Raw genomic sequence first — 23,688 nt, forward strand, 5'->3', positions numbered from 1 at the left:
GAGTGAAACAATTTTACTCTATGTCCATGTTACTGAAGTCAAACAGTCTCATTTTACACCTGTCTGCGACTGTGGTTATGAGAGGACCTGTGGTCTAAAACAGGGCACCGCCCTTCTGTGCTACTGCATTGGTTTTGATTTAATGGACACTTTTTTTAAAGGTGATTATAGTTCTGGGTCTTATGTGGGTAATGATGTCAATGTTTCAGAGGTACATGCTGCCTCAAACTTCAGGGTTGATTTAAGTTAAGTCTGTAGAGAGTGATGCAGTATTTCCAACATTTTGGACATAGATGTTGCCTCTTATCTTCAGGGTCGATGTAAGACGAGTCAGTGTGCACTGATGAAGTGTTGCCAACATATCAGAACTACATGCTGCATCCACCTTTAGGGTAAAATTAAGAAATGTATCAACTGCCTCAGCCTTTGACCTTGGAGATGGGAGGCAGCATGTATCTCTGAAATATTGGCAACACTGCCCACCTTCACACAATGCAAAGATCGAGGAATCAAATCAATATTCAACCATTATGAGAGCCTAAAAATTGGTACAATAATTGTTAATGAGGAACTGGAAAACATGAGAAAGTGATCATACCTCTTCTAAAGCAGTTTACGGTGGGACTGAGGAAAACTACAAAAAACTTTCCAGGTTAGTCAGACTCCAAACCAAGCTCAGGACCTCCAGAATACAAAGCAGTAGTCCTAACTACATACTGCAGTGTTTGATTCTGAGATTTTGGCCCAGGCTAGGCTCAATGTGTATTTTCATACTTACACTTATCTCTGTAAACTTCATTAAGTTTGCAAATGTGAGAGATTTCAAAATGGTTTGGAATGTACTGGCCATCATCTTCAGTAAACATGATACTGTCATTTCTCTATAGTCAGTCAATTATGATAGCTCACAGTCAATGACTGTCTGTGACTCACTCCATACCTTACTGGACCACGAGCACCTTCTCTTCCACCGTGATGAATGACGAACAACGAATCACTGCTCACATCTTGAACTGCCTTGAATGACATCTGTCTGAGGAATCTCTCCTACAGTCAGAGTCATTTGAAAGGAGAGACATCTGCTGGTATAGGTTCCCAGAAACAAAACAAACTCCAACACTGCACTTGCAGAGTCATAGATATGTCTCTTGGGCATTGAAAACAAAATGACATCAGCATCTGGAAGAAGAAGAAAAAAGAAGGAAGCACCAAATATGGAGAATCAGGTGGGAAAACACAGTTCCACATAATTTATGCACTAAGCAGAGATGCTAACTTAGGAGAGGATATAAATTATGTTAGAGTGGGGTTTTTTAATTACTCTTGGGTGTGAAATTACAATGTTCATATGAATATAAACAATTATAGTTTATTCTTGTATATTTATTTATAAGTGACAATTTTTTTAATGTCAATAAGAAGTTTTATTTTTCTCTGCTGTAGTAGCAGGTTCGTATTCATATTCAATTTCAACACGTGGCCTCATGCTCTTCCTGTATGTGATTGGTTTTGGAGGTCGTGGCTTCTGTTTTTTCATCTCTTTAGATGAAGTGCCTGGTTCCACCTTTGCATGTGTCACATCCTGAAATTTAAATTCACTTATGAATGTTAAATATGAAACACATGATACATCTCCTGTTGGGGTTAAGTGATGTAAATGTATTGATTACACTGTTCCCTCACTTCTGCTGCTTCTTTCTTTTCTTTAGCAGGGGTACATTGAAATGGCCTTCTTGGTGATGTAATCTCACACTTTATTGACACTTTCAATTGCTGACCAAGTCACTAAAAACTGAATGACTTAGAAAATCTGCCCTAATGCCTGTCACAAAATATTTTTGCCAAGTACTGAAATCAATTCTGTATTCAGTATTTCTGCAAGTGTCATTTTGTTGCTAAAATTCAACGCACATCCCTTTCACCTGAACCTGGTACCCAAGCTGTACTAAATTACAACTTATTTTGCATTCCTCCAACCAACTGAAGTCCCAAATGAGACGGGCAGTTTCTGATATGGTGGGCCGTTCTATTGCAACCACACATGAACATGCAGCACTGATCAAATGATAACTGGTAAAAGTGCAGTGACATATGGTGGAACCCCATTTATTGGGTAGCACGCGGTAGCGTAGTTGGTTGAGTCACTATGCTACAAGACAGAAGGTTACTGATTTGATTCCAAATGAGGTCATTGCATGTTTCAATTGACCTAATACTTCCAGCCACGCTATGGCCTTTGGGTTGACTCAGCCTCTAACAGAAATGAGTACTAGGAATCCTCCTGGGAGTAAAAAGCAGCAGGAACATTAAGGGTGAAAACCTCACCGCGATCTGTGAGCCGACTGTCTAGTAAATGTGGGAGCCTCAATGTCTCACAACCATACAGGCCACCATGGCCTGTTACAGGTGTATCTTTACCTTTTTATCTTGTACCCCATTTAATGTCCCTCAACTTAGTATCTTCCCTCATTTAATGTTCAATTTCAGTGATCTCCAGTCAATAAACTGCATTAATTACCTCCATCTATGATCTTCCTTGATTTAGTTTCCAATTTCACTGTCTCAGAAAGAAACCTCACATGGGGATTTTATGTACTGAGAGAATTACTTACCCCAGTATCATATTCTCCACCACAACAACACAGGGAATGCCCTAGGAATTAATCTGGGGAAGGACTGTCTGAGCTAATGTGCCAAAGAAGCTATAAAATTACAGATGCTAAATACAGATAGACACATGCATACATACCTCAATGTCTGAAGTTTCTGACATTTCAAAGTCTTTATCATCTACATAAGTCACTTCAGCAGAAGAATCATTTTCCTAGGGAAATTAAGACATTATAAACGTAAGACATTTGTTGGCATAAGTTGTGATGTCACATAATTCTGGGATATACAAATGGGCCTGAATTTTGGAATCATACACAGATGGTCTATAATTAATCAAGAACTCAATAATCTGATATTCTATGATGTATATGACATTGACCAAAAGCTCTGGATGGGCTCGGAGACTTCAAAATAGGAGGGCAAATTATTCAAACTGTGAAATATGCAGATGACCTTGTGTTAATGGCTAAGGAAGAAACTGTGCTACAGGGCATGATTGATACTCTAATCAAAATTGGAAGGTGCTACGGCATGGAAATGAATGTGGAAAAAACAAAAGTAATGAAAATTTCGAGACAACCAACCCCAGTCACAATAAAGATAGACCAAAAACAACTGGAGAATGTGAAATGTTTTAAATATTTGGGTAGCTTGTTAACAGATGATGGAAGGTGTACTAGTGAAATTAAATCCAGGACTGCCATGGCAAAAGCTGCATTTAGCAAGAAGAATCTTTTTACTAACAAATTGGGCTTAAATTTGAGAAAGAAACTAGTGAAATGCTACATTTGGAGCATAGCTTTGTATGGGGCTGAAACATGGACACTTAGGGCAGCAGACCAGAAATACCTGGAAAGCTTCAAAATGTGGTGTTGGAGAAGGATGGAGAAGATCAGTTGGACTGATTATGTGAGAAGTGAAGAAGTGTTATTTAAAGTCAGTGATCAGAGGAATATCCTACATGAAATAAGAAAACGGAAGGCTAATTGGATTGGTCATATCTTATGCTGTAACTGCCTTCTAAAAGAAGTTACTGAAAAAAAGATAGAGGGGCAGATAGAAGTGACCAGAAGACAAGGAAGAAGACATAAGAAGATGCTGGATGACCTTGGGGACAGAAGAGAATATTTTCATTTGAAGGAGAAAGCTCTAGATCGCATCAAGTGGAGGAACTGTTTTGGAAGAGACTGTGGACCTGTCGTGTTGACAGATTACTGATGAATGAATAAATGAATATGACATTGCATATAGACCTGATATGAGTATTCAATTATTCAGTATGAAGGTTAACAGTCTGTTACAATTTACTACGATTCTGCAATAGTGGACACACTGTATATTGTGATTCACACAGGGTTTCATGAATTTCATCTAAATGCATCTTCAGGTAATTGTTTACAATTAGTTTTCCATGATTTATTCTATTTCTTATAGAAGCAACTTCGATACAAGCCAAAATGCTTTGAATATCAGCCAATGTGCTAACCACCAGGCAATACTATGTTTCAATTATACAACTCAGCACTACCAGAGTGGGAAAGTGCAGAACTATATAAAATCATTCATTATCAGCTACAGTTTAATGAATAAGACAACTCTGTTACTTATTTCTGCCTCAAAATTATTACAGGAATAAGAAACCTAAAGTTCTGGCAGCTGTTTATAACACATTTCTTTCAAAAGTTTCAGTAAATTGAGGAAGCTGGAGGATTGCGGGTTGGATTTTTAAATTGACCTAATCCTTCCAGCGGCACAATGGCCCTGCGGTAGTCTAGACTCTTAATAGAAATGAGTATCAGGAATCTTCCTGTGGGTAAAGGGCAGTCAGTGTGTTAAGGCTGACAACCCCACCGCCCTCTGCGAGCAGACTGTCTAGAAAATGTGGGCACCTTGATGTCTCACAACCCTATGGTCCTTCACGGTGTGTTACAGACACATTATTTTAGTGATCCATTTATATGAATAATTTCTATTATCACAGACTTCTGAGCACATTAAATTACCCTGAAGATGGAGGCAGTATTTTGCTTCAAAACATTGGCATCCCCATCCATCACAATAAACAGTATCATACTGCTGACGACCACAATATGAATCTTAATCGCTATGAAAAACTCAAGCTTCACATATGGTTCAACATGAGAATATGAATGGTTTGAAATTCATCTAAGAAATACTGTCATTCCAACTTTCTATGAAATATTGCATAAATACAAAAGAAGTGGACATTTTTAAACTGGAAAACAGCAAGATCATGACATACAGAAACTCACACGGAAGAACTGCAAGTAGTTCCCTTTCTTAACTTTCTAAATGGCCAACATTGACTTACTGAGGCTTCATTATACTAACGCTAAACAAATGACAGCTGCGGACAAAGCAGGTTGGTATAGCTCCAATAACATGTAGACTTACATCTGGTTTGCATTTTGACCAGGCCAACAGGAATTCTGAGAGAGGCTTTTTGACTCTTTTCCAGTGTCTCCAGATGATTCCTAAAATAAGCTGTAACTGCTTCCTTCCAAATCCTTAACCAAACCTATTCATCTCTTCCAACCTTGTTCTATGCTATATTTCAGACATGGTCAATCTGTGGCTAGTGAGCCATATGCAGCTCTTTAAAACCTTTTATGCAACTCTTGGAACAAAATATCAGTCGATCCCCTTTTTACAAAAGGCTTAAATATTTATATATATTAAAAAAATTGGTAGATGGAAAGCATGTATCTAAACACTGTGCCATTCAGTCCACAGTGTGTGTCCCTCCCCAAGTTCTGAAAATTATCATATGCAGCTTGCAAGTTCAGGAACTTTGGCCACCAATACTATGATACCTATGAAACTTAGAAAGTGGCATCAAATAAACCACAAATCAATCAATGATCACCTGGAGTTGTCTATATCAACATCACATTTACCTCAACATCAGCTCCACCTGTGTCACTGCCGTCATCATCATCATCATCATCATCACTCATCATGACATATTCTGAAACAGTCTCTCTTTCCAGTTCTCTCTCAACTTCTCTCTCCACTTCCATATTTTTCTGGAAAACAAGAACAGGTAGCACAAAACAAATTTCAGTGTAGCAACAAATGTGGAGCATTACACAGTGTCTTCAACATCTCTGGGGGTGAGTGATCATCACATACTGATGTGGGTCATTGTGTTATCTGTTTTCAACATACAATATGAACAATGTTCCCTGTAATCTGTGCACACACGCAGTTGCGCAGCAGTTCTCACACCTGCGCATGATTCTCAGCATCCAACTTCATTTAATATACAATCTGAATTTGTGAAATTAAAATTGAAAAAAAGTAAACTATGATTTTTTGTTATTTTTGGGAGCTTATAAATTTAATGTCCATTAGGGACCTTTTTCTGAAATCGCTGCCCTTCCCCCTCCCCCTGGTTGTGCAAACCAACCAAACTGCTGCTCAGAAGACACCATGACTTGAACATTTGCATCCCTGGCTTAGCAGGAACATTGAAATGGAACGAAACTCACCATCCCAGAGGGCTTGCTGAACACACAGGACTTCCTTCTGTAAGGTTGCCTATTCAAGGTATGAAATACCCTCAGAAATGTTTCAGACTGGGTATAAGCAATTTTGTTTTTGACTTGACCATGACTGGTACCAGGATGTAAGACGTGGAGCATATTTCATGCATTTGTATAGGAAGTTGTGCTTGCGATATGAGGATCTTCACCAAGGATGGGAACCAGGAAGAAATAAAAGAGGAAATTGTTACTGGAGGTTTTACCTCTTCTTCTCTTTCTTTTTCTTCTTCCTCTACATCAACCACATCCTCCTCCACCTCTTCTTTTTCCAGTGCCTTATCAAAAGCTGTCTGAGGGAAGTTGTAGATGTCTCCGTACTTGAAACACAGGGAAATTTAATTACTCATACATATTCAGATAAATAATGATCACAACTTATACAGGATAATTCGTGTCACAGAACGATTTAATGCAATTATACACAATGGTGTGCTGTGATGGATTTATTATTATGCAAAAAAGTTATTTTAAATTCTAAAGGGGTGAAAAAAGTATTCTCAGTATCTGAATGCAGTGATACTGTAATTCCCACCTTATGAACTTTACAGGATGATAGACATATATAGCAGAAGATTAAAAGTGGCTATAACAATAGTCTCGAATGATGTCCAAGTCAGTCTGCTACTAGCAGAACTGTTGAAAATATGTCCATCTACCCTCGCATCCGTAAGTGTTCTATTTCTTGTTCCTTTCATTAAATCAGAGATTTTCTCTTCTACATAAAAAGAAGCGCCAATCATGAAGTTCTGTTGAAAGATTCATCTACTGCCCTTTACATCCAACAAAACTCAACAACCTGCAGGGTAATAAAATAGATACATAAGGACGGTTCTCACCACTCCTTTCCTTAACCTCTCCACTAACTGTTTCTCAATAGCAGTGTCAAGTCGTGCAGCAATCAAAGCCTTGGTTTCTCTCCTCCTCTCTCGCACTTCTATCTTGCGCTGAAGGGGTACCAACTTCTTTCTAAAAAATTATGATATGTTTGTTACAATGGTTTTGTTTGTTACATTTTTTATGTGAAGATACAGAGTAAATAGCCCAGGACAAGAAAAAAAATTAATTTTACTGAATATTTTATGACTCCAGGATTCATTAAAATGATATTTCACTGTAGAAACACACATTCATACAAATGTTAGACCCTAAACCTTGGCATTCTTTGAAAACTTATATTGTTCTGAAATATTACTAACTAAAAGAGTCTGTATTGAAATGTTACTTGAGATTAAGATTCCTATGATATGGCATATAGGGATTCATTAATGTAATGGATCTGCTCAAAGTGTTGCTAGGTAACAGACCAGAAAACATTTCAGGGCAACAAGTGTGCAACAATAGGGCGTCCATTACTAGTTAATGCATGGGTGGACACATCTGACAACATTAGAGGCTGTGTTATATTTTAGCGTCCTGTTGCACTGATTTAAGTTCATGATTTGTTTAATCCGTCTTGCAGTGCGTACACTTATCTATCTTCTTCTCTCACTCTCACTACATGTTTCGGCATAAAATGCCATCTTCAGGTGCTACTCAATTCACGTCAAACTAGTACATTGTATGCCTTGTCTTCACTTTAAAATAACTAAAATATATGTCCATCATATATATTGACAAATGTCAATCGTAAATTTTTACGATTGACATTTGTCAATATATATGATGGACATATATTTTAGTTATTTTAAAGTGAAGACAAGGCATACAATGTACTAGTTTGACGTGAATTGAGTAGCACCTGAAGATGGCATTTTATGCCGAAACATGTAGTGAGAGTGAGAGAAGAAGATAGATAAGTGTACGCACTGCAAGACGGATTAAACAAATCATGAAATTAGAGGCTGTGTTTTCTGCAAGGTCCATGTCGAGAGGATATGAGAGTCTATGGATATGGGAATTGACTTCAGCTGAGTTCTATAGTCCCAAGGGAACCACAGTGTGGCCAGAAGAAGAATTAGAAGACTTAGTATGTGACGTTACATGTGCTGCAGTTACAGTATACCTGAGAGTGTAGAACTAATTGTAGTTAGGACCTATAAGGTGTTAATAAATCCAGTTGCCAATCCAAACCCGTATCTTTGTCACAGAAAACATGTGACAGTATGTATATCTAGTTTAAAAATGGAATAAAATACCCAATGCAATACTCACTTCCGAAGCAACGTCAACTTCCTCATTCTTATCAGATACTGAGTGATCTTCACAAACCTCTGCTTGCATTTTGACTTCATGTAATTTGGCCAATATAACAGATTTTCATTTATCTGATAAATTGCCTTCTCAAAGTTTCTCGACAGTTTCACTTTCTCCCATGTGTTTTTAGGGAACGCTGCTCTGTAAAATGTACCAAGGTACAAAATCAGCACCTTCCTCATTTACACATCTATCAAACTATAGGAACATAAAACTGAGATTAATACACATGACATATTGCTTATCACTGTGATCATACTTCTGAACAATTCCTGTACTCCATTCCAATATAAAATCTGTGTATTACTGCAATAAATTTTACTCATTCTTACTAATAACAGAATGTATTACATTCATGAAGAAATTAAACAGAGATTAAGTCTGCGCAATGCTTGCTACTGTTCACTTCAGAATATTTTATCTTCAAATTTTACATCTTTTCTTCTACCTAAAACCACAAAGATTAAAGAAAATACACACATAACTGTAATGATACCCATTACTTTGTTCATGTGTGAAACTTGATCCCTTATATTAAGGGATGAAGGAAACTGAAGGTGTTTTAAAACGAGGCACTGAGGAGAATATTTGGACCTAAGGGACAGAAAACAACAGAGAGCCAATGAAAATTGCAAACACACAACTACATAAATTGTAGTCTTTTCCATGTACTAATGAGGTTATGGATTCGTAGAGAATGTAGCACATATGAGAGAGATTAGACATGAAATCACAGCTTTTGTTGGAAAACCTGAAGCAAGGAGACAATTTAGGAAATTTAGCTGTACATGAGAAGATAATACGCTCTTCAAAAAGAAAAGTGAGAATGCTGACCAAATTTGTTTGGCTTGGGATAAAATTCAGCAATACGAATATTTTGGCTCCATTAAAAGACAGACGGTCTTTTGACTGGCTACGCAAATAACAGATTTTCAAGACCTCAGCTTCGTGGAATCAGTTAATGACAGTAATTCAAACTATAGTTCAGTTGGTACAGGGAATGCAGTGCAGGATGGACAACTGATGAATCTGGGTTAGGTTCCTAGCAGAGGCAAGAGGTTCTTCTCTCCGCCATAACATTCGGACTGGTTGTGGGACCCACCCAGCCTCTTATGCTGTGGGTTTCTGGGACTGTTTCCCTAAGAGTGGTGGAGCTATATGTTCACTCTCCCATATGCCCTCATGGCACAGTGCTTAACTAACCATACAGACTATTTTACCCTTACCTTTAGCAATTCAGACAAAACACATTAAACTAAACAAAGAGCAGGTATAACCAAACAGTGAGACTGTATGAAAACATTTCATACTTTTAAGTTCAGGGCCAGTTTACATGGCCATCACCTCTTCACTGACGACATAGTTTCTTGATACTTAAAACAACAACATGCAAGAGTTGTTAATTACCTCTCTGCTGTCTTCATGTACAGGTATATTATTCCATTTTCTTCTCTGACTGTTGCATACTGGCTGTTAGCAAGCGGACATGACGAACGGCTACACAGACCACTGAAGTTGTATTCATTTCTACAGAAACGTTGGCTAATAGTACTGAAGAAGAAAAGTACAGTATTACAATCTGACCAATCTATTTCCAACCATACAAGCCATGTATGTCATAATGTTTGATTATCCTGAAATGTTACTATGTTGTTCAATAATATAATTTACTTCACCCACAACTTCCTTTCTTTGGAAAGCTTTCATTACTGAAATAAGAATTTTAGAAAAAAAACATGGGGGAAAGAAATGAAAATCTTGCAAAATTATTGTCCCACATCTTAATAATTTATCAAAAATGAAAGAACAATGCAAGTGTTATGGAAGTAATGGCAGGTTTAACTGAAAGAGATTTTCATTATTCTGTGACCCTATCAGCTGCTATACTATTATAGCATTGAATGGTAGAGTTAACTGTTGAATGATGAACTGGAAAGGATTTGGAACTAAGCGGCCATGGCCTAATCAACATACTATCCTGGCATTTCTGAGAGGGACTGAGGAAAACCACAAAATATTTCAGCCAGGATTGCTGGCATCCTAGACCCAATTCAAAATGAGTACCTCCTGACTACAAGTCTAGATAGAATGTTACTATTTTCCTAACCCACTCAGTGAAATGCATTCAACCACATGCCACTCTACCACAACAAATCTACCAAAATTGATATACTAACACAGTACGAAAACTATGATCTGGGTATTGTGGTTAAAAAAGAAACAACTGCGTACCATGACTGCTGTCTGCATATGTGGAAAACATCTGCATTTTATGATATTCTCATTGCATGTAGATGAAAATACGTTACATAATGCAGAGGATAAGATGAGTGGAACACATGGTACATGTGAGATAAGAAATATATCAATGAAAATACAAGTATGTGTGTATAATAATGTTAAAATGAGGATGTGGACCGCATTAACAGGCTCAGAACAGGTTACAGTAGCACACATTTACAGACATGGCAACTATCACGTTCCACAAAACTGACAAAATTTCTTGATCAGCTGAGGGAGTACAAGATCCTTAGAGTTCTGGTTTGGTGTTAGTTAACTGGACCTTTCATTTATTGCTAGTGGGGTGGGAGTAAGTCCCTTTTACTGTGGCCACTTCTGGCCTATTGTACCAGCCCCAGAAGATAGGTGAAGGTGATTGTGGAGCAAGTGGTGAAATGAAGATTGGTAGGGGAAAACGAAGTACTTGGAGAAAACTTGTCCCAGTGCCACTTGGTCTACCACAAATTCCACTTGACCAGACCCGGGATCGAACCCAGGACGCCGCAGTGGGAAGCCAGTGACTAACCGCTTGAGCTATGGCGCGGCCTTTGTTAATTGGACTTCGTAGCTTTGTTGTTAAGTTTTAATACATGCTATCCAAGTTGTGGCCATGGAATTACATCACTGACAGCTAGTAACTGAAAAGAAATACATACATACCTCACTTTATATGAGCAAAATGACTTATTAATGATACTCCAGACCACCTGAAACAAAGACAGTCATACTATATAAAAGGATTAAGAAAATTAAATACATTCATATATGGGGGACTAAACTGCAAAACGTGCCTTTATAAAGCACTGTAAAAAAATGTAAAGCTATCCCTGTAACAGGCCATGGAGGCGCACAGGGTTGTGAGACGTCAAGGCTGCCACATTTTCTAGCCAATCAGCTCACACTTGGAGGTGAGGTTGTTAGCCTTACGCGCCGGCCGCTCTTTACACCCTAGAATGATTCCTGTTACTCATTTCTGCTAGAGACTGAGTCGACCCCAGGGCCATGGTGCGGCTGGCAGGATTAGGTTAATTGAGAAATCCAATGACCTCATCGGAAATCGAACCCGAGACCTTCCCGCTTGTACCATCGTGCCTCAACCAAGTACGCTACCTTGTGCCCCCAATAAAGCACTGTGACGAAACCAAATGAATCAGGCCAGGAAAAACGGCATTTCGATAATCAAGACGTTTTGAGGTTATAGATGCTCATATTGATACTTTCATTCCTTTGTTCATTGAAAAAGAAGAATCCAAATTTTACTTACATCATCATGCTGCATTCTGCTATGATATACTACAACTGTAAACAATAATTTCGATGATTAATATATAAATTTATGTAAATTTCAAAGCCTCACGTGAGGAATACCAAATTTTTAACACTGCACATTGCTTGCTTCACAGATGTTCAGAGCCACCGACGGCCATCGACCGAAGATTGTCAGAAGTCATTGATGCCAACCGATGCCAACACTCAGAGTCTACAGTGGCTACTATATGAACGCTTTTTTTATCGAGACATTCGCTTCCGGTCGCTGCTGCCATCTTGAGAACTCTCGCGAAATTCGAGTAACAGCTGTTCCCGTAATTTCGTAAAAGTTCTAACATATCCAACGTAACTGAGAAAATTTGGAAGGTGAGATTGCTCATTCGGTACAGCGATGGGGCCGGAATGCCGGTTTTCGATTTTAGGTAAGGGCAAGTTATTTTTCTTTACTTCACAGCGTGCAGACCGGCTCTGGGACCCACCCAGCCTCCTGTTCAGTGGGTATGGGGGCTATTTCCTCTTCCCTAAAGCGGCCGGAGCATGAAGCTGATCACTCACCTCCATTTAGTGTCGGAGTAACCTCCACTCCCCCATACGTCTTCATGGTGTGGTACTTAATTAAATAAGCACAGGGAGAACTTTACCCTTTCCTACCTGATAATACATAGTTTCTATGGGCAGATAGCCTGAAGCCTCAGAGCCGTTTAGTTTTTGGTAATACTGGAGGCGAAGGTACAGACAGAGGAAGGCAGAAGAATAAGTCGATGGATGGCACGGAGCTTCGTTACTGGCTTAAGTCCGTATTCTTGGGCTATTATAGAAACCTTTGTCTCCAATCGGCTCCTTCATACGGATGGGACATAGGTGGGATGTCCAGTGTAGGTAGGCGTATAGCCATAAAATCCAGCGTTATATTTGAGATTCTAGTGACGGTATAAATTTTCCGGCCTTGTGGGATTAAACGCCGTGTAGTCTGCTAGTTCCCCACCAAATCTTGGGGGAACCTGCTGCTTACATCTACTAGAAGAACCTGAAGATGCAGAAAGAAGTTTCCTCCGAAGAGTTGGTGTCTAGCGACCAAAATGTACGGCTTCACATCTCAGACCACAATCCCAAAAATCTAAGTTCGCAGCCCTTGTGAACGCTTGGGCCTATACTCACTTTTGCGACCAAGGAAAACTTGAAAATTCGAACCTTTGTTGCGTGCCCCTTTTGTGGTGCGTCTTAGCGACTCGTTGGTTTAAGTGGAGCTGTTTCCATGCAGCCACATGACTATCTAATGATTTGTTAAGACGTGCCACAAAAGCTGCCGTAAAAGGAGCCCCCAAAAAGGAGGGTCAACTGATACAGTAAAAATCCGATCATCGGATTAAGGATAAGACTGGTGCCGCTGTAATATCATAAAATAAAATTATATCGTTGCAAAGTTTATACAATATTAATTGTTGCATTACAATTATATACACTACACATAAAACTTCAGAATATAGAATGACTTTCGGCGACACAAATTTCAGAATATCAAATTAGAGTGAGTCACATTCAAATTAAATTCGCTCGAGCAGTTCTATAGATCTCTCAATGAATTAGTGTCTTCAAGAATTAACAACAAAATACAGTGTGTAACAAACCCTGGTTGCTTCGATTCTCCCATGCATCAGTTCGCGTAACTTTTATTACACTCCACAAAATCGACCGTTTTCTGTCATTAGACACTGGAAAATTCGAATCGGTTTTATTTTATCGTCCTCTTCTGTTAAATTCGACTAATATTTTCCCTGCTCACTATACAAGATACACGCCTTGCTATATTCACCTCCATTACCTATTTCAGTCAATTTATAAACCTATCCACCCTTCTTTACTCTACATACGTAAAATGAAAGTGTTGCAATGTTACTGTCCATTAATAGATATGAAGATGAGTGCCACCTTTTCAATAAACTCGTATTAGTGTTATCTGTAATTGTCCCGAAGTTACCATCGTAAATTATAATTTCCTGCAATTAATCCGAACAATAAAAAATCGTTTGGTGTTTATTTTATTATTATTTATAAAATTTTGTCGCCACTGTTCCACACAGTCAGCTCAAGATATTCTCGCTCCAGATTTTCTCAGACTGTGCTTAAATTTTCATTCTATTCCCCCCCCCCAATATTTATGCTCGTTCATTGTTTAAAAGTAGATGGTCAAACAAGTTCAGGGTGTCTATTTCAGGCTAATCCAAAGCAGTCTAATTTGTCGTCCAATCAGTTTTACCCCACTCAGAATATTAGTACGTACTTATCCTGTTGCTGGAGTTTGGACAGTTAAGTAAGAAGAGGTGCGCTGTTCTACGACAGCAGAATTCAAACTGAGAAACATCCCTGCACGTCTCGAACCAAATTTCATAAGATTGTGGGCTGTTATAAGTGATAAAATATTAAAGAGATAATGAGTACTCATATTACAATTTCTAAAGTGTAAAGAACAAATTAATATTAAATATGAGAATAAAATAATTTAGTTAATCGAGCTCTTAGTAGCCACCTTGGACGTAACACATGCCGAGTTTCAGAATGATACGAGTATACACATTTCTTAAACCCAAGAAGGTTCCATTATGGACATGTTTTCTCTGAAGCTAAGGCTAATTTTTGGGCTGTTCCCTGGATACAATTACTTCAATGTTGCCTGTTTTCTGATTAACTGTTACTCACACTTTATTTATGCAGGCAGTAATAACTTACATTGTTTTGCTGTAAGCATTCTCTTGACAGATTATTCTTTCCAGTCATTTGGAAACAAGTTTGATGACCCTGGAACATAGAATGAGGCTGGAGTTTAACATCACAACCTTTAATACGTACGACTTCATAAAATTTCATTCCTTTTAGGGTTGGTGTCTCCATTTAATATGCGCTGAATCTCTGTCAAGGTCTTCCCTTTAGTTTCTGGCACTACAATGAATATAAAGAAACTTGCTATGAAGCATATTACAGCAAACAACCAAAACGTCCAGTGTTCTCCCAACCATTCAATAAGTTTCCCAAAAGAAAAAGTTACTATAAAAACGAGTGTCCAGTTGGCACACACAGCAATACTGCTAGCTGCCCCTTTTACATTAGGTGCAAATAATTCCCCCATCATCATCCATGGCAACGGTCCGAATCCGAGAGAGAACATCACGATGAACACAGCGACACACATCAAAGGAAGCCAGCCTATGCCTGACACGTCATTTTCATTATTCTTGAGAGAAAAATACAGTCCTAAAACTGCGAGACATAAGGCCATGATACTCGCAGACAACAGTAACAAAATCCTACGACCAGCACGGTCAACCATGACGCTCGCTACGTAGGTGACCACAACTTGAACTATTCCAACAATAATAGCAGAGACTTTGGGATCGAGGCTACTTCCCGCAGCACGGAATATGTCGACGGAGTAAAATATCACAGCGTTCACACCACTGAGTTGCTGGAAGATCATTAGACCTAAGGAAATTATCACTGCTTTCCGTGTCCCTCTTGAAGAGACCAAATCCGTAATGGATGCTCTCTCTTGTGTCGATTCACTTATATCCATGTCAAGTTCTTCAAACTCTTGCCAGATGTTGTAAGACGAGCCTCGGTAGTACTGTAGTGACTTCCTGGCCTCCTCGGCTCTGTGCTTCTTCATGAGATATGTTGGTGATTCCCGTACTCTCGAGAACGTTATGAAGAGAGCCACAGGGACAATTCCAGAGAGTATTCCTAACCAAGTGTAACTTGCGATAGCACCGACGATGTACGTGAACAGAATCCCAACAGTTAGCATGACCTGGAAGAAAGATCCCAGAGCACCCCTGACAGAACTCTCGGCGATCTCCCCGATGAACATGGGGGCCACTACCGAGGTGGCTCCAGTTGCAAAGCCGGCAATGAACCTTGCCAGATACAGGAGTCCAACAGAATTGGCCACGACGATGAGGATCCAGCTGAGGAGGAACGGAACTGACAGGGCCAGTATGACGAGCTTCCGCCCGAAACGGTCCGCGAAGTATCCTGCTGGCACGGCACCCACAATCGCCCCCACTGCCACCAGGGAGCCGATCCAGGACCCCTCTTCTGGGGTAACGGGGAGTGTACTGTTCGTGCTCTGAAGTTCGGGCAACGTGGGGGACGTCCAGGCCAGAACCGTCCCTGCTGCCATGGCCCCCAGCGTGACTGCACATCAAACAGGGCTTTTCAGAATAGGTCCTAATGCAACGTAACTCTGAGGGGAATAGGGAAATGTTATAACGAGGGGTTTCATGAAACGAGAAACTACAGAATTATAAAATGGCGAGAGAACCTGAAGACATCGAAAACAGAGGTAAGCGGAAAAATCCGTGATTTTAGTCCGCAGGCGAACTCTACCGACCGAGCGACCGCCGCCTGTCGGCGATGTTTAGTGCCAACTTTTGCGGATATAGGGTGTCGCGTGGTCAGCGCAACGAATCCCCACGGCCGTTAATTTCGGTTGTCTATACCGGAGCCACTATTTCCTTGAAATAGCTCCTCAGTTATCATCACGATGCTGAGTGGACACCGTTCCAGACCCACTACTTTTGAGAAAGAATTTGGTAGCGCCGGGGATCGAACCCGGACCTATGGATCTGTAGCCAGGAAATCTGACCACTAGACCACAGAGGCGGTAATTATAAATTATGCATATTTATACATTATGAATGTAGCCAGCACGAACGAAAATTTTAATCCGTAAACACTTTGCATGGAAAACATCATGTCGGACAGAAACGTGGGCCTATGTACGGAGGTGAGGACTGGATTGAACTGGCTCAGAATTGGAATCAGTGGCGAGATTTTGTGACACATAATATTCGTTTTCCATAATAAGAGGAAGTTATGATGAAAACTACTACTTTGTACACACAGCGACGAATAGTTGGGTACGCACTGAAAAGAAACATGGAAAGCAAATATGTCCTCAATAAGGAAATGTATTTTGTAAAGTTATCAGGTAGAATTCGAAGTAAAAGAAAGTTTAAGCTCAATAGACCACTGTAGGTCGCGGTTCAAGGGCTGAGAAGGTCCACCCCTTATACTTTCATTCATTATACAAAGGAAAGTTTAAAAAAAGATTGTATTTTTGTTTGACGATACTTCATTCTGTCTGACGTAATTGTATTCCGAAATCCGGAAATTTACATTCAAAATAGAACTTGCAAATATATTCGTTTTCACATTTTAACCTTGTATTAATACTTTTTTGTTGATAAAAAATGCAACTTAATTAATTCTATAATATGAAATTTATGAATAATTACGTGGCTTTAAATCTGGAGAGGGTTTTCAGATTTATACACTGCCATCCTGCCAAATAGTTTGCTCACCACTGTTGTGAGCACGCAGAGGAGAAGTAGAACAGAGTCATACAGTACAATGTCTCGGAAAAATAAGAGCTAATCCGTGATACTTGCCGAAAACTGCGGCCATATATTGGGTCAGTTTCTTTCCTTCAGCCCTCGGTTCTTGGCTTTCTTCGGCAAGTTGCTCCTGCCGCAGCGGTTCCAACATGACGCCCTCTTCAGCAGAAGTGTCACCACTGTCTCGACGGATTGGGTCCACTGTTGCTTTGTGACAAAACACGGTCACTTTAGTTTTATTCATAATTTTTCCCCCATATGCAGAAAAATTTTCTGACAGCGGGCGAACGTTATGAAATTACGCATTTTTTGGTTACCATTACAACGGATTTTATAGCGTTGCACGTACCTAAATAATGCAGTATGTCACGAACAAACTAGCAGTCCTTTGTTTCGGTGTATCGTGTCTGTTATGTGAGTATTGATAATATTTTTATGTAGGTATGTGAAACGCATATATGATATAAATGAGACTGTTTGTGACTGACTGTGTGTGCGTGTTGTTCGTGGGAGATGGAATTATTACACGTCTGCCTCAACGTATCAATCGATAATGTGTGGAAGAAATCGGGGAAATTAAGGATATGAAAACGTATGTAACAAAATATGACATTTCCCGTTAATCGCTCAACTGACGTTATATGAGTGTCATATTACGGAAACATTGTGCACGTTTCGTGGCGGAATAGAGGACTGTGTGGGTTGTTCTCAAAGGAGACTTGAATGCATAAGATTTGAATAATAAAAAGCTTGAATTTTAATTAAAAGCCGCACGAGTTGATGTAGCGGTAACTCTATAGGCTTGTATTCGAGAAGTGCTGGGTTTGAATCTCGGCCTAGACACATGCCATATTGACAGAATTTTGGGGGGTAATTTTCGACAGTCCCTTAAGGAAAATGCAGGGCCAGCACGTCTACTAAGCCAGAACCAGAAAGGATGGAGTTGTATGCACTTCAGTGATCAAGACACTGAAGATGGGCTTATATGTTACGTAAAAATTCGAAAGGTAAACTGATTTTGAATTATGAACTGGAAAGAACGTAGATAGAAGGTTCCTTGGCACGTTGTAGGGTAGTAGTCAAGTGATTTACGGTACATGAGGTAGCGTAGCCTGTTGAGGCACTATGCTACAAGCCGGAAGGTCGCGGGTTCGATTCCCGTTGAGGTCATTGAATTTTTCATTCGACCTAATTCTTCCAGCCGCACTATGTCCTTGGAGTCGACTCAGCCTCTAACAGAAATGAGTACTAGAAATCTTCCTGAGGGCTGATAACTTAACCGCCATCTGTGAGCCGATTGTCTAGATAGTGTGGGAGCTTCGACGTCTCACAACCCTATGGGCCTGTACGGCCTGTAGCAGAGAGGGCTTTACTATCCCAGTGATTTAAATGCAAAGATTGCGATAAACACATAGGAATTTCGGTCAAGTTGGACGGCCTTGTGGCCGATGCTCTAAGTTAGGCAACCGAATAAACAACTACTTTTGCTGACATTCCATTGTCTGTTACTGGCTTGTTATCTGTTGATATGGACTTTACATATATTTGCTCAGATTGCTGTTTGCTGAGTGATAACATATGATGGATCCCTGTAAGTATCTGAACGATTATGGGAGACTAAAATCAGCCTCACTACGAGATTAAGAGGAGTGTAGCTTGGCTGTATTCGAGCAATACAAAATGTACAAAATGAGGCAAAAGATGAAGTGTTCCTTAAGTAATTAAACACTACACCACGAAGGCGTATGGGGGAATGGATGTATATATCCACATTTTCTTGACCTCGGCACTAGTTGGAGGTAGTGGTCAGCTTCACACCCCGGTCGCTTTACCTCAGGGGAAACAGCCCCCAAGATCCCCTGTACATTAGGCTGAAGTACATGAATAATTCTGGTGTGGAATCCAGTCAAAACAGGCATCTGGAAGACCTAGAAATAAATGCATATTAATATTAAGATGGCTCTTTGTAGCAAATATATGAGGACCGAAAATGTATGAAACTGACACGGAACAGAGTGGAGATTGCACTTCGTGGGTCTTTGGACCGTGGACTTGAATGTGAGAATTATTAAGCCATAAGAAAATCTGATTTGTGAAAATCGTTCAGATTATAATATTTTGCTAGGCAACGTCAGCGAAATAAGCAAATATACGACGGCCGTTACTAAGCAGCAGCCGTAAATGTCAACATACGAACAATGTTTTCTGTGTGGTCCGTGCCGATATATCATAAGTGGGTCCAGTTAGCTGTTGGTGCAACCCATTCTCGCGTTAGAGACGATTAATTTAAGGATATTGACTTCAAGGTTTCAGTTGAAAAGATAAATCTCTGGTCATGAGTCTCAAGGAGTTAAGGCCAAGACGAACTGATTCCCTGTAAACCGTCAGTCGTAAAATAACTGTGACTCTGTGAGTGTGTTGGAGGGAGTTGGTTGATGAGCGAGTCACTTAGAGGACTGTTGCGGCTCAGTCGTTGTGAACTGTTACTGGTAGAAGCTAGTAGCTGAGACACGAGTACAATTCGGAAACGTCCGCCGTTGAAAGCCGCTACCAAGCAACGGCACTGAAGACATTATTGTGAACACTATTGTGCTTGTAATATTGTAGTATATAATATAGTTACGCGCTATATCAAAGAGTCCAATAAATCCGGCCATCAATCCAAAACCGTCTATAATCATAATCCACAGAATCATGACAATGCAAAACAAACAGAATCAGGCCCGCTTGATGTTTAATCCCTGTAGAGGAGCGTGGCTACATAACACAACTGAAATCAGTTATACAAACTTCTGTAATCTCTTCGTTTGTTACACATCATTGTAAGTCAGGAGATAAGAAAGGTGATAATTCTGTAGATAGCCGCAAGTTTAGCGTCGCTTAGAACAACACTTCGATAAGGAGGGACTGTGTGGTTGATTGATGAGCTGATAATCGACAGCGCGACTAACGTTAGACTTACGTAAATTCTGAGCCACTTTACCGGTGCCGGCTGTACACGCAGAGGGTTTAGTTGAGTTAACTAGAGGTGCAGCAAGCGGAACTCTGCGCCATGAAATTTGTTTGGTTGCTGTACCTCACCCCCCCTTCCTACTCCTACTATATTAGCCTTAATGCGCAAGACAACGGGCAGGACAGAATTCTGGACTATAAAAACCTGAGAACACGACTTTTCGTAAACTGGATCTGTTTCCGTTCTACAAGAGGGGTTGGAGACACCGCTAGAAAGGGCTAAGAGTAAGTGATTGAGGTTAGATATTTCTGAGGAACCCACTAGAGCAGGTGGCTCCATCCTCAACTGAGGGCGGTAACAGAAGCAGTTTCCCAAACGGTGCGGTGTTTAGTTTTGAGAGCACCGAACGAAGCACAAAATCCCAGCAGTTCTGAGTCACAACAAACAGTTCCGTTCGAGGCAGAAAATCTCACAGAGTTGTACTGCGAAGCTACTGGGATTTAGGAAGCAAACTCTAGCCGTGCTGTAACCTCAGAGAGACGTAGTTACTGCCATGATCTTCACGTTCTGTCTCAGACTGGAATAATGAGGCGTATATTTTGAGCATCTCACGGTGATTCAACCGAAAAAGAGAACCCCTTATTACTGAACGTCGTTGTTATTTCTGTAAATATCTGTGAGAGCCCATCATACCTTCAGTAGGCAACCTTACGGAAGAAAATTCCCGTGTGGTCACCGACATCTCCGACATGGCGTTCCTGGTTCCCATCTTGCGCTGAAATTAAAAGCAATTGATTTGTTAATGACGTCATGACCATGTCACCTCAAAGACGGTATAGGCACAGTATATACGATATATACTTAAATAAGTGTTAATATCACTCTATTATATACGACTGGACCTCGCATAAGAATTCATATTTAAATTATAACATTCTGTATGTTCATGTTCAGCGCAACTGACGTCCTTCATTTTAGTCACTCCACGCGATGCTAATTTAATGACGTTTCTCCTGCTCGTATGACAAACGGAGGGGATTTATGAATGACGAATTGCAAAGTATCGGGAAGTAAATGATAGTATATTATTGCTTTATTGTCGATGATAACTAAAGATCTCCATGAGGTCTCTTCTGCTTGAGAAGACGCGGGCCACTCAGCTGATCGAGAATCTCGTAGTATTTACATAACCCGAAGTTTTATTATCAAGGTCGCAAGATCCCGCCACATGCCCCTATCCAGAGGCAGAAGAATCAGGTCCAGACCAAACTATCCTGTTTCTCTAGGATTGCTCTATTCAAAGGATGATAACATTTATGAAACTGCGTGTTATATAATTGTCTCAGTTTTCTAATAATGATATTCTCCTTGACCATTTTAATTGTTCTCCTATCCTCGTGGCAAGTGACCCACATAAATGTAGAATTTAATTTATAAAGTTCTATATGTTTCGAAAGTAACGGCATAACTCAGTGAAAATAGTGACTAAACTACGGGTTTGACAACCGAGGAATCCAAATTATGGTTTAGGCATGAGTAACCATTACTTATGTCCCTCACAGCATCCAAACCGGTTCTGGGGCCCACAAAGCATCCCGCCTGACCAGTAGCAGGCAATATTTCCCCAAGGGTTCAGTGGCAAGGGCGTGAAGGTAACCGCTCACCCTCGTGTAGTGCCGAGGACATGAATACGTGGAGATATACCTCCGCTCCATCACATGATTTCCTCTTGTAACTGATTCGGTACAGCGAGAATTTCACTTTTTTAAAGATTGGAAAATTTTCTTACTAATGAAAAATGAATTATTTGAAAATATAAACAAATTTATTCTCTCCGGAAACTATTGTATAAAGAACAGAACTGTGAATGCAACATCTGTAAGTTTTAATTTTTCCGTTCCGGAAAAATGCGAATTCTCATACATAGGTCCGAAACATGTCCCCTGTTTCCCAACAACGTGAATCCTATTAATTTCCTCAGCATGAGAGCACCAGTATTTCAGTTTATAGGCCTAGATGCGCACGCATTTCCAAAAGATTACATAGCAGTAAATTAAATCTGTAAAGAAATAATTTAATTAACACTCATTACGATGAGTGTTGTCTTGTGGGGTATGAAGCAATGTAATCCGACAGACGCGGGTAGCCTACTTCTTGCTTTATTCTTTTTTGAATTCTGATAGTGGGGGTGGAGTACAGTTGGGTCCACTCGGCATGGCGGGCACAGATTGGCCTATTGTACCTGCCCCCGTGAATATGATGATTGAGAATTTGGTGGAATGAAGATTGGCTGGGGAAACCGAAGTACTCGGAGGAAACCCGCTCCAGCGCCACTTTGTCCACCACAAATCCCACTTGACCAGACCCCGGGCTCGAACCCGGGCCGCCACGGTGGGAAGTCAGGGACTAACCTCTTGAGCTATGGTGCGGCCTACTTCTTGCCGGTTATTTTCTTGGATAACACTTCGGTTGTATGTTCCTCCTAAGTTATAGTGATCTACCAGACTACACGGCGTCACCTCCAAGAAGTGAGGGTCTCGCCCTGTACTTCTGATCACAGTCTGTGTAGCAGAATGTGAACTACCCACCTTGAGTCACTGCACTGTTCCTCCACACTCAGCCCACGTTCACGGAGTAAGTGGCATGGGTTCCGTGAAGTTGGAAAGATTCTCTTATCTCATGAGATAGCCGTTGATGACCATTGTCCGGGTACTTCTCGAGATGATTGCCCACAGGAAAACAAACCCTTGAGGACACATCTGTTGGCTGTAGCTGCCGTATCAGCATCGCTATGAGCCTGTGCATTGATACGTGATTTGCTGTTGGGAAACGACAAGAAAATTGGGAAGACGCCGTCTCCTGGCGCTTGCTGACGCTGCTGTCTACTATCTGAGAGACACTGACGTTGGTTGACGCGCCGAATCGCGTTTGCCGGTGGATTTCAGAGAGATTTTTGCGATAAGTGTAGATGGCTAATTAGAAGACATAATCTTGACGACATGCGCCACGGACAAGAATTCAGCCAAGATCTGATAATTGTGATTTGTTAGGTTCTCAGATTTGGCGAACACCTTTATTGGACGTCACTTTCAGACACACACTTACAGTTATTCTCAACTTATAACTTCGTCAGAAGTCCCCCCTTTGCTATTACAATTACTTGCACCACTGATCTTGGTGAAGTGTCTTCTGCTCTGCTCGGAGCTCAACTGTCCTTGGCCCCTTGTCGGATACTAACTCTTCTGTTCTCTTGCCGAATAAAAACTGTTATATATATTGCACTCGGACTGAATAGAGAACACCTTGTCGAAAGGTTAATTTCTCCCGCTGCTATGCAACGCGGGAATACGTGTCTGCCTCACACAATTCGTTTGTATCGGTGGAAACCCCACTGTTAAACTTTCATTTCCGGTGAAACGATTTC

At 40.4% G+C, this 23,688-nt stretch overlaps 2 protein-coding genes across 2 annotated transcripts; both read right to left on the bottom strand.

Moving 5' to 3' along the window:
• Positions 1-1,349: 1,349 nt before the first annotated feature.
• LOC111873701 (protein MAK16 homolog) lies at positions 1,350-12,104 on the bottom strand. Its single transcript, XM_023868636.2, has 9 exons — positions 11,917-12,104; positions 11,313-11,359; positions 9,780-9,923; positions 8,331-8,513; positions 7,016-7,145; positions 6,383-6,496; positions 5,532-5,660; positions 2,750-2,824; positions 1,350-1,582 (listed from the first exon to the last, which is right to left on the bottom strand). Exons 1-9 carry the CDS (start codon positions 11,929-11,931, stop codon positions 1,412-1,414), a joined length of 1,008 nt encoding a protein of 335 aa, XP_023724404.1. The 5' UTR covers positions 11,932-12,104; the 3' UTR covers positions 1,350-1,411.
• A 2,350-nt stretch (positions 12,105-14,454) lies between these two features.
• Positions 14,455-22,934, bottom strand: LOC111873700 (facilitated trehalose transporter Tret1). The gene is made up of 4 exons (XM_023868633.2): positions 22,853-22,934; positions 20,958-21,039; positions 17,366-17,518; positions 14,455-16,109 (listed from the first exon to the last, which is right to left on the bottom strand). Exons 2-4 carry the CDS (start codon positions 21,031-21,033, stop codon positions 14,773-14,775), a joined length of 1,566 nt encoding a protein of 521 aa, XP_023724401.2. The 5' UTR covers positions 21,034-21,039; positions 22,853-22,934; the 3' UTR covers positions 14,455-14,772.
• Between the last annotated feature and the right edge of the window lie 754 nt (positions 22,935-23,688).

Source organism: Cryptotermes secundus, unplaced genomic scaffold (genome assembly GCF_002891405.2).
Source record: "Cryptotermes secundus unplaced genomic scaffold, Csec_1.0 scaffold8032, whole genome shotgun sequence".
NCBI classification, from domain to species: Eukaryota; Metazoa; Arthropoda; class Insecta; order Blattodea; family Kalotermitidae; genus Cryptotermes; species Cryptotermes secundus.

What these genes read in the sequence shown, in the direction of transcription:
- LOC111873700 (XM_023868633.2), bottom strand. Translation starts at nt 21,033, where the DNA reads ATGGGAACCAGGAACGCCATGTCGGAGATGTCGGTGACCACACGGGAA. An exon ending in CGTAAGGTTGCCTACTGAAG is followed by an intron (nt 17,519 to 20,957) that starts GTATGATGGGCT and finishes TTTGTCACAAAG; the next exon opens with CAACAGTGGACCCAATCCGT. An exon ending in ATATATGGCCGCAGTTTTCG is followed by an intron (nt 16,110 to 17,365) that starts GCAAGTATCACG and finishes TTTGATGTGCAG; the next exon opens with TCACGCTGGGGGCCATGGCA.
- LOC111873701 (XM_023868636.2), bottom strand. An exon ending in TACATGAAGACAGCAGAGAG is followed by an intron (nt 8,514 to 9,779) that starts GTAATTAACAAC and finishes TACATTTTACAG; the next exon opens with AGCAGCGTTCCCTAAAAACA. An exon ending in AGAGGTTAAGGAAAGGAGTG is followed by an intron (nt 6,497 to 7,015) that starts GTGAGAACCGTC and finishes CTGTGTTTCAAG; the next exon opens with TACGGAGACATCTACAACTT.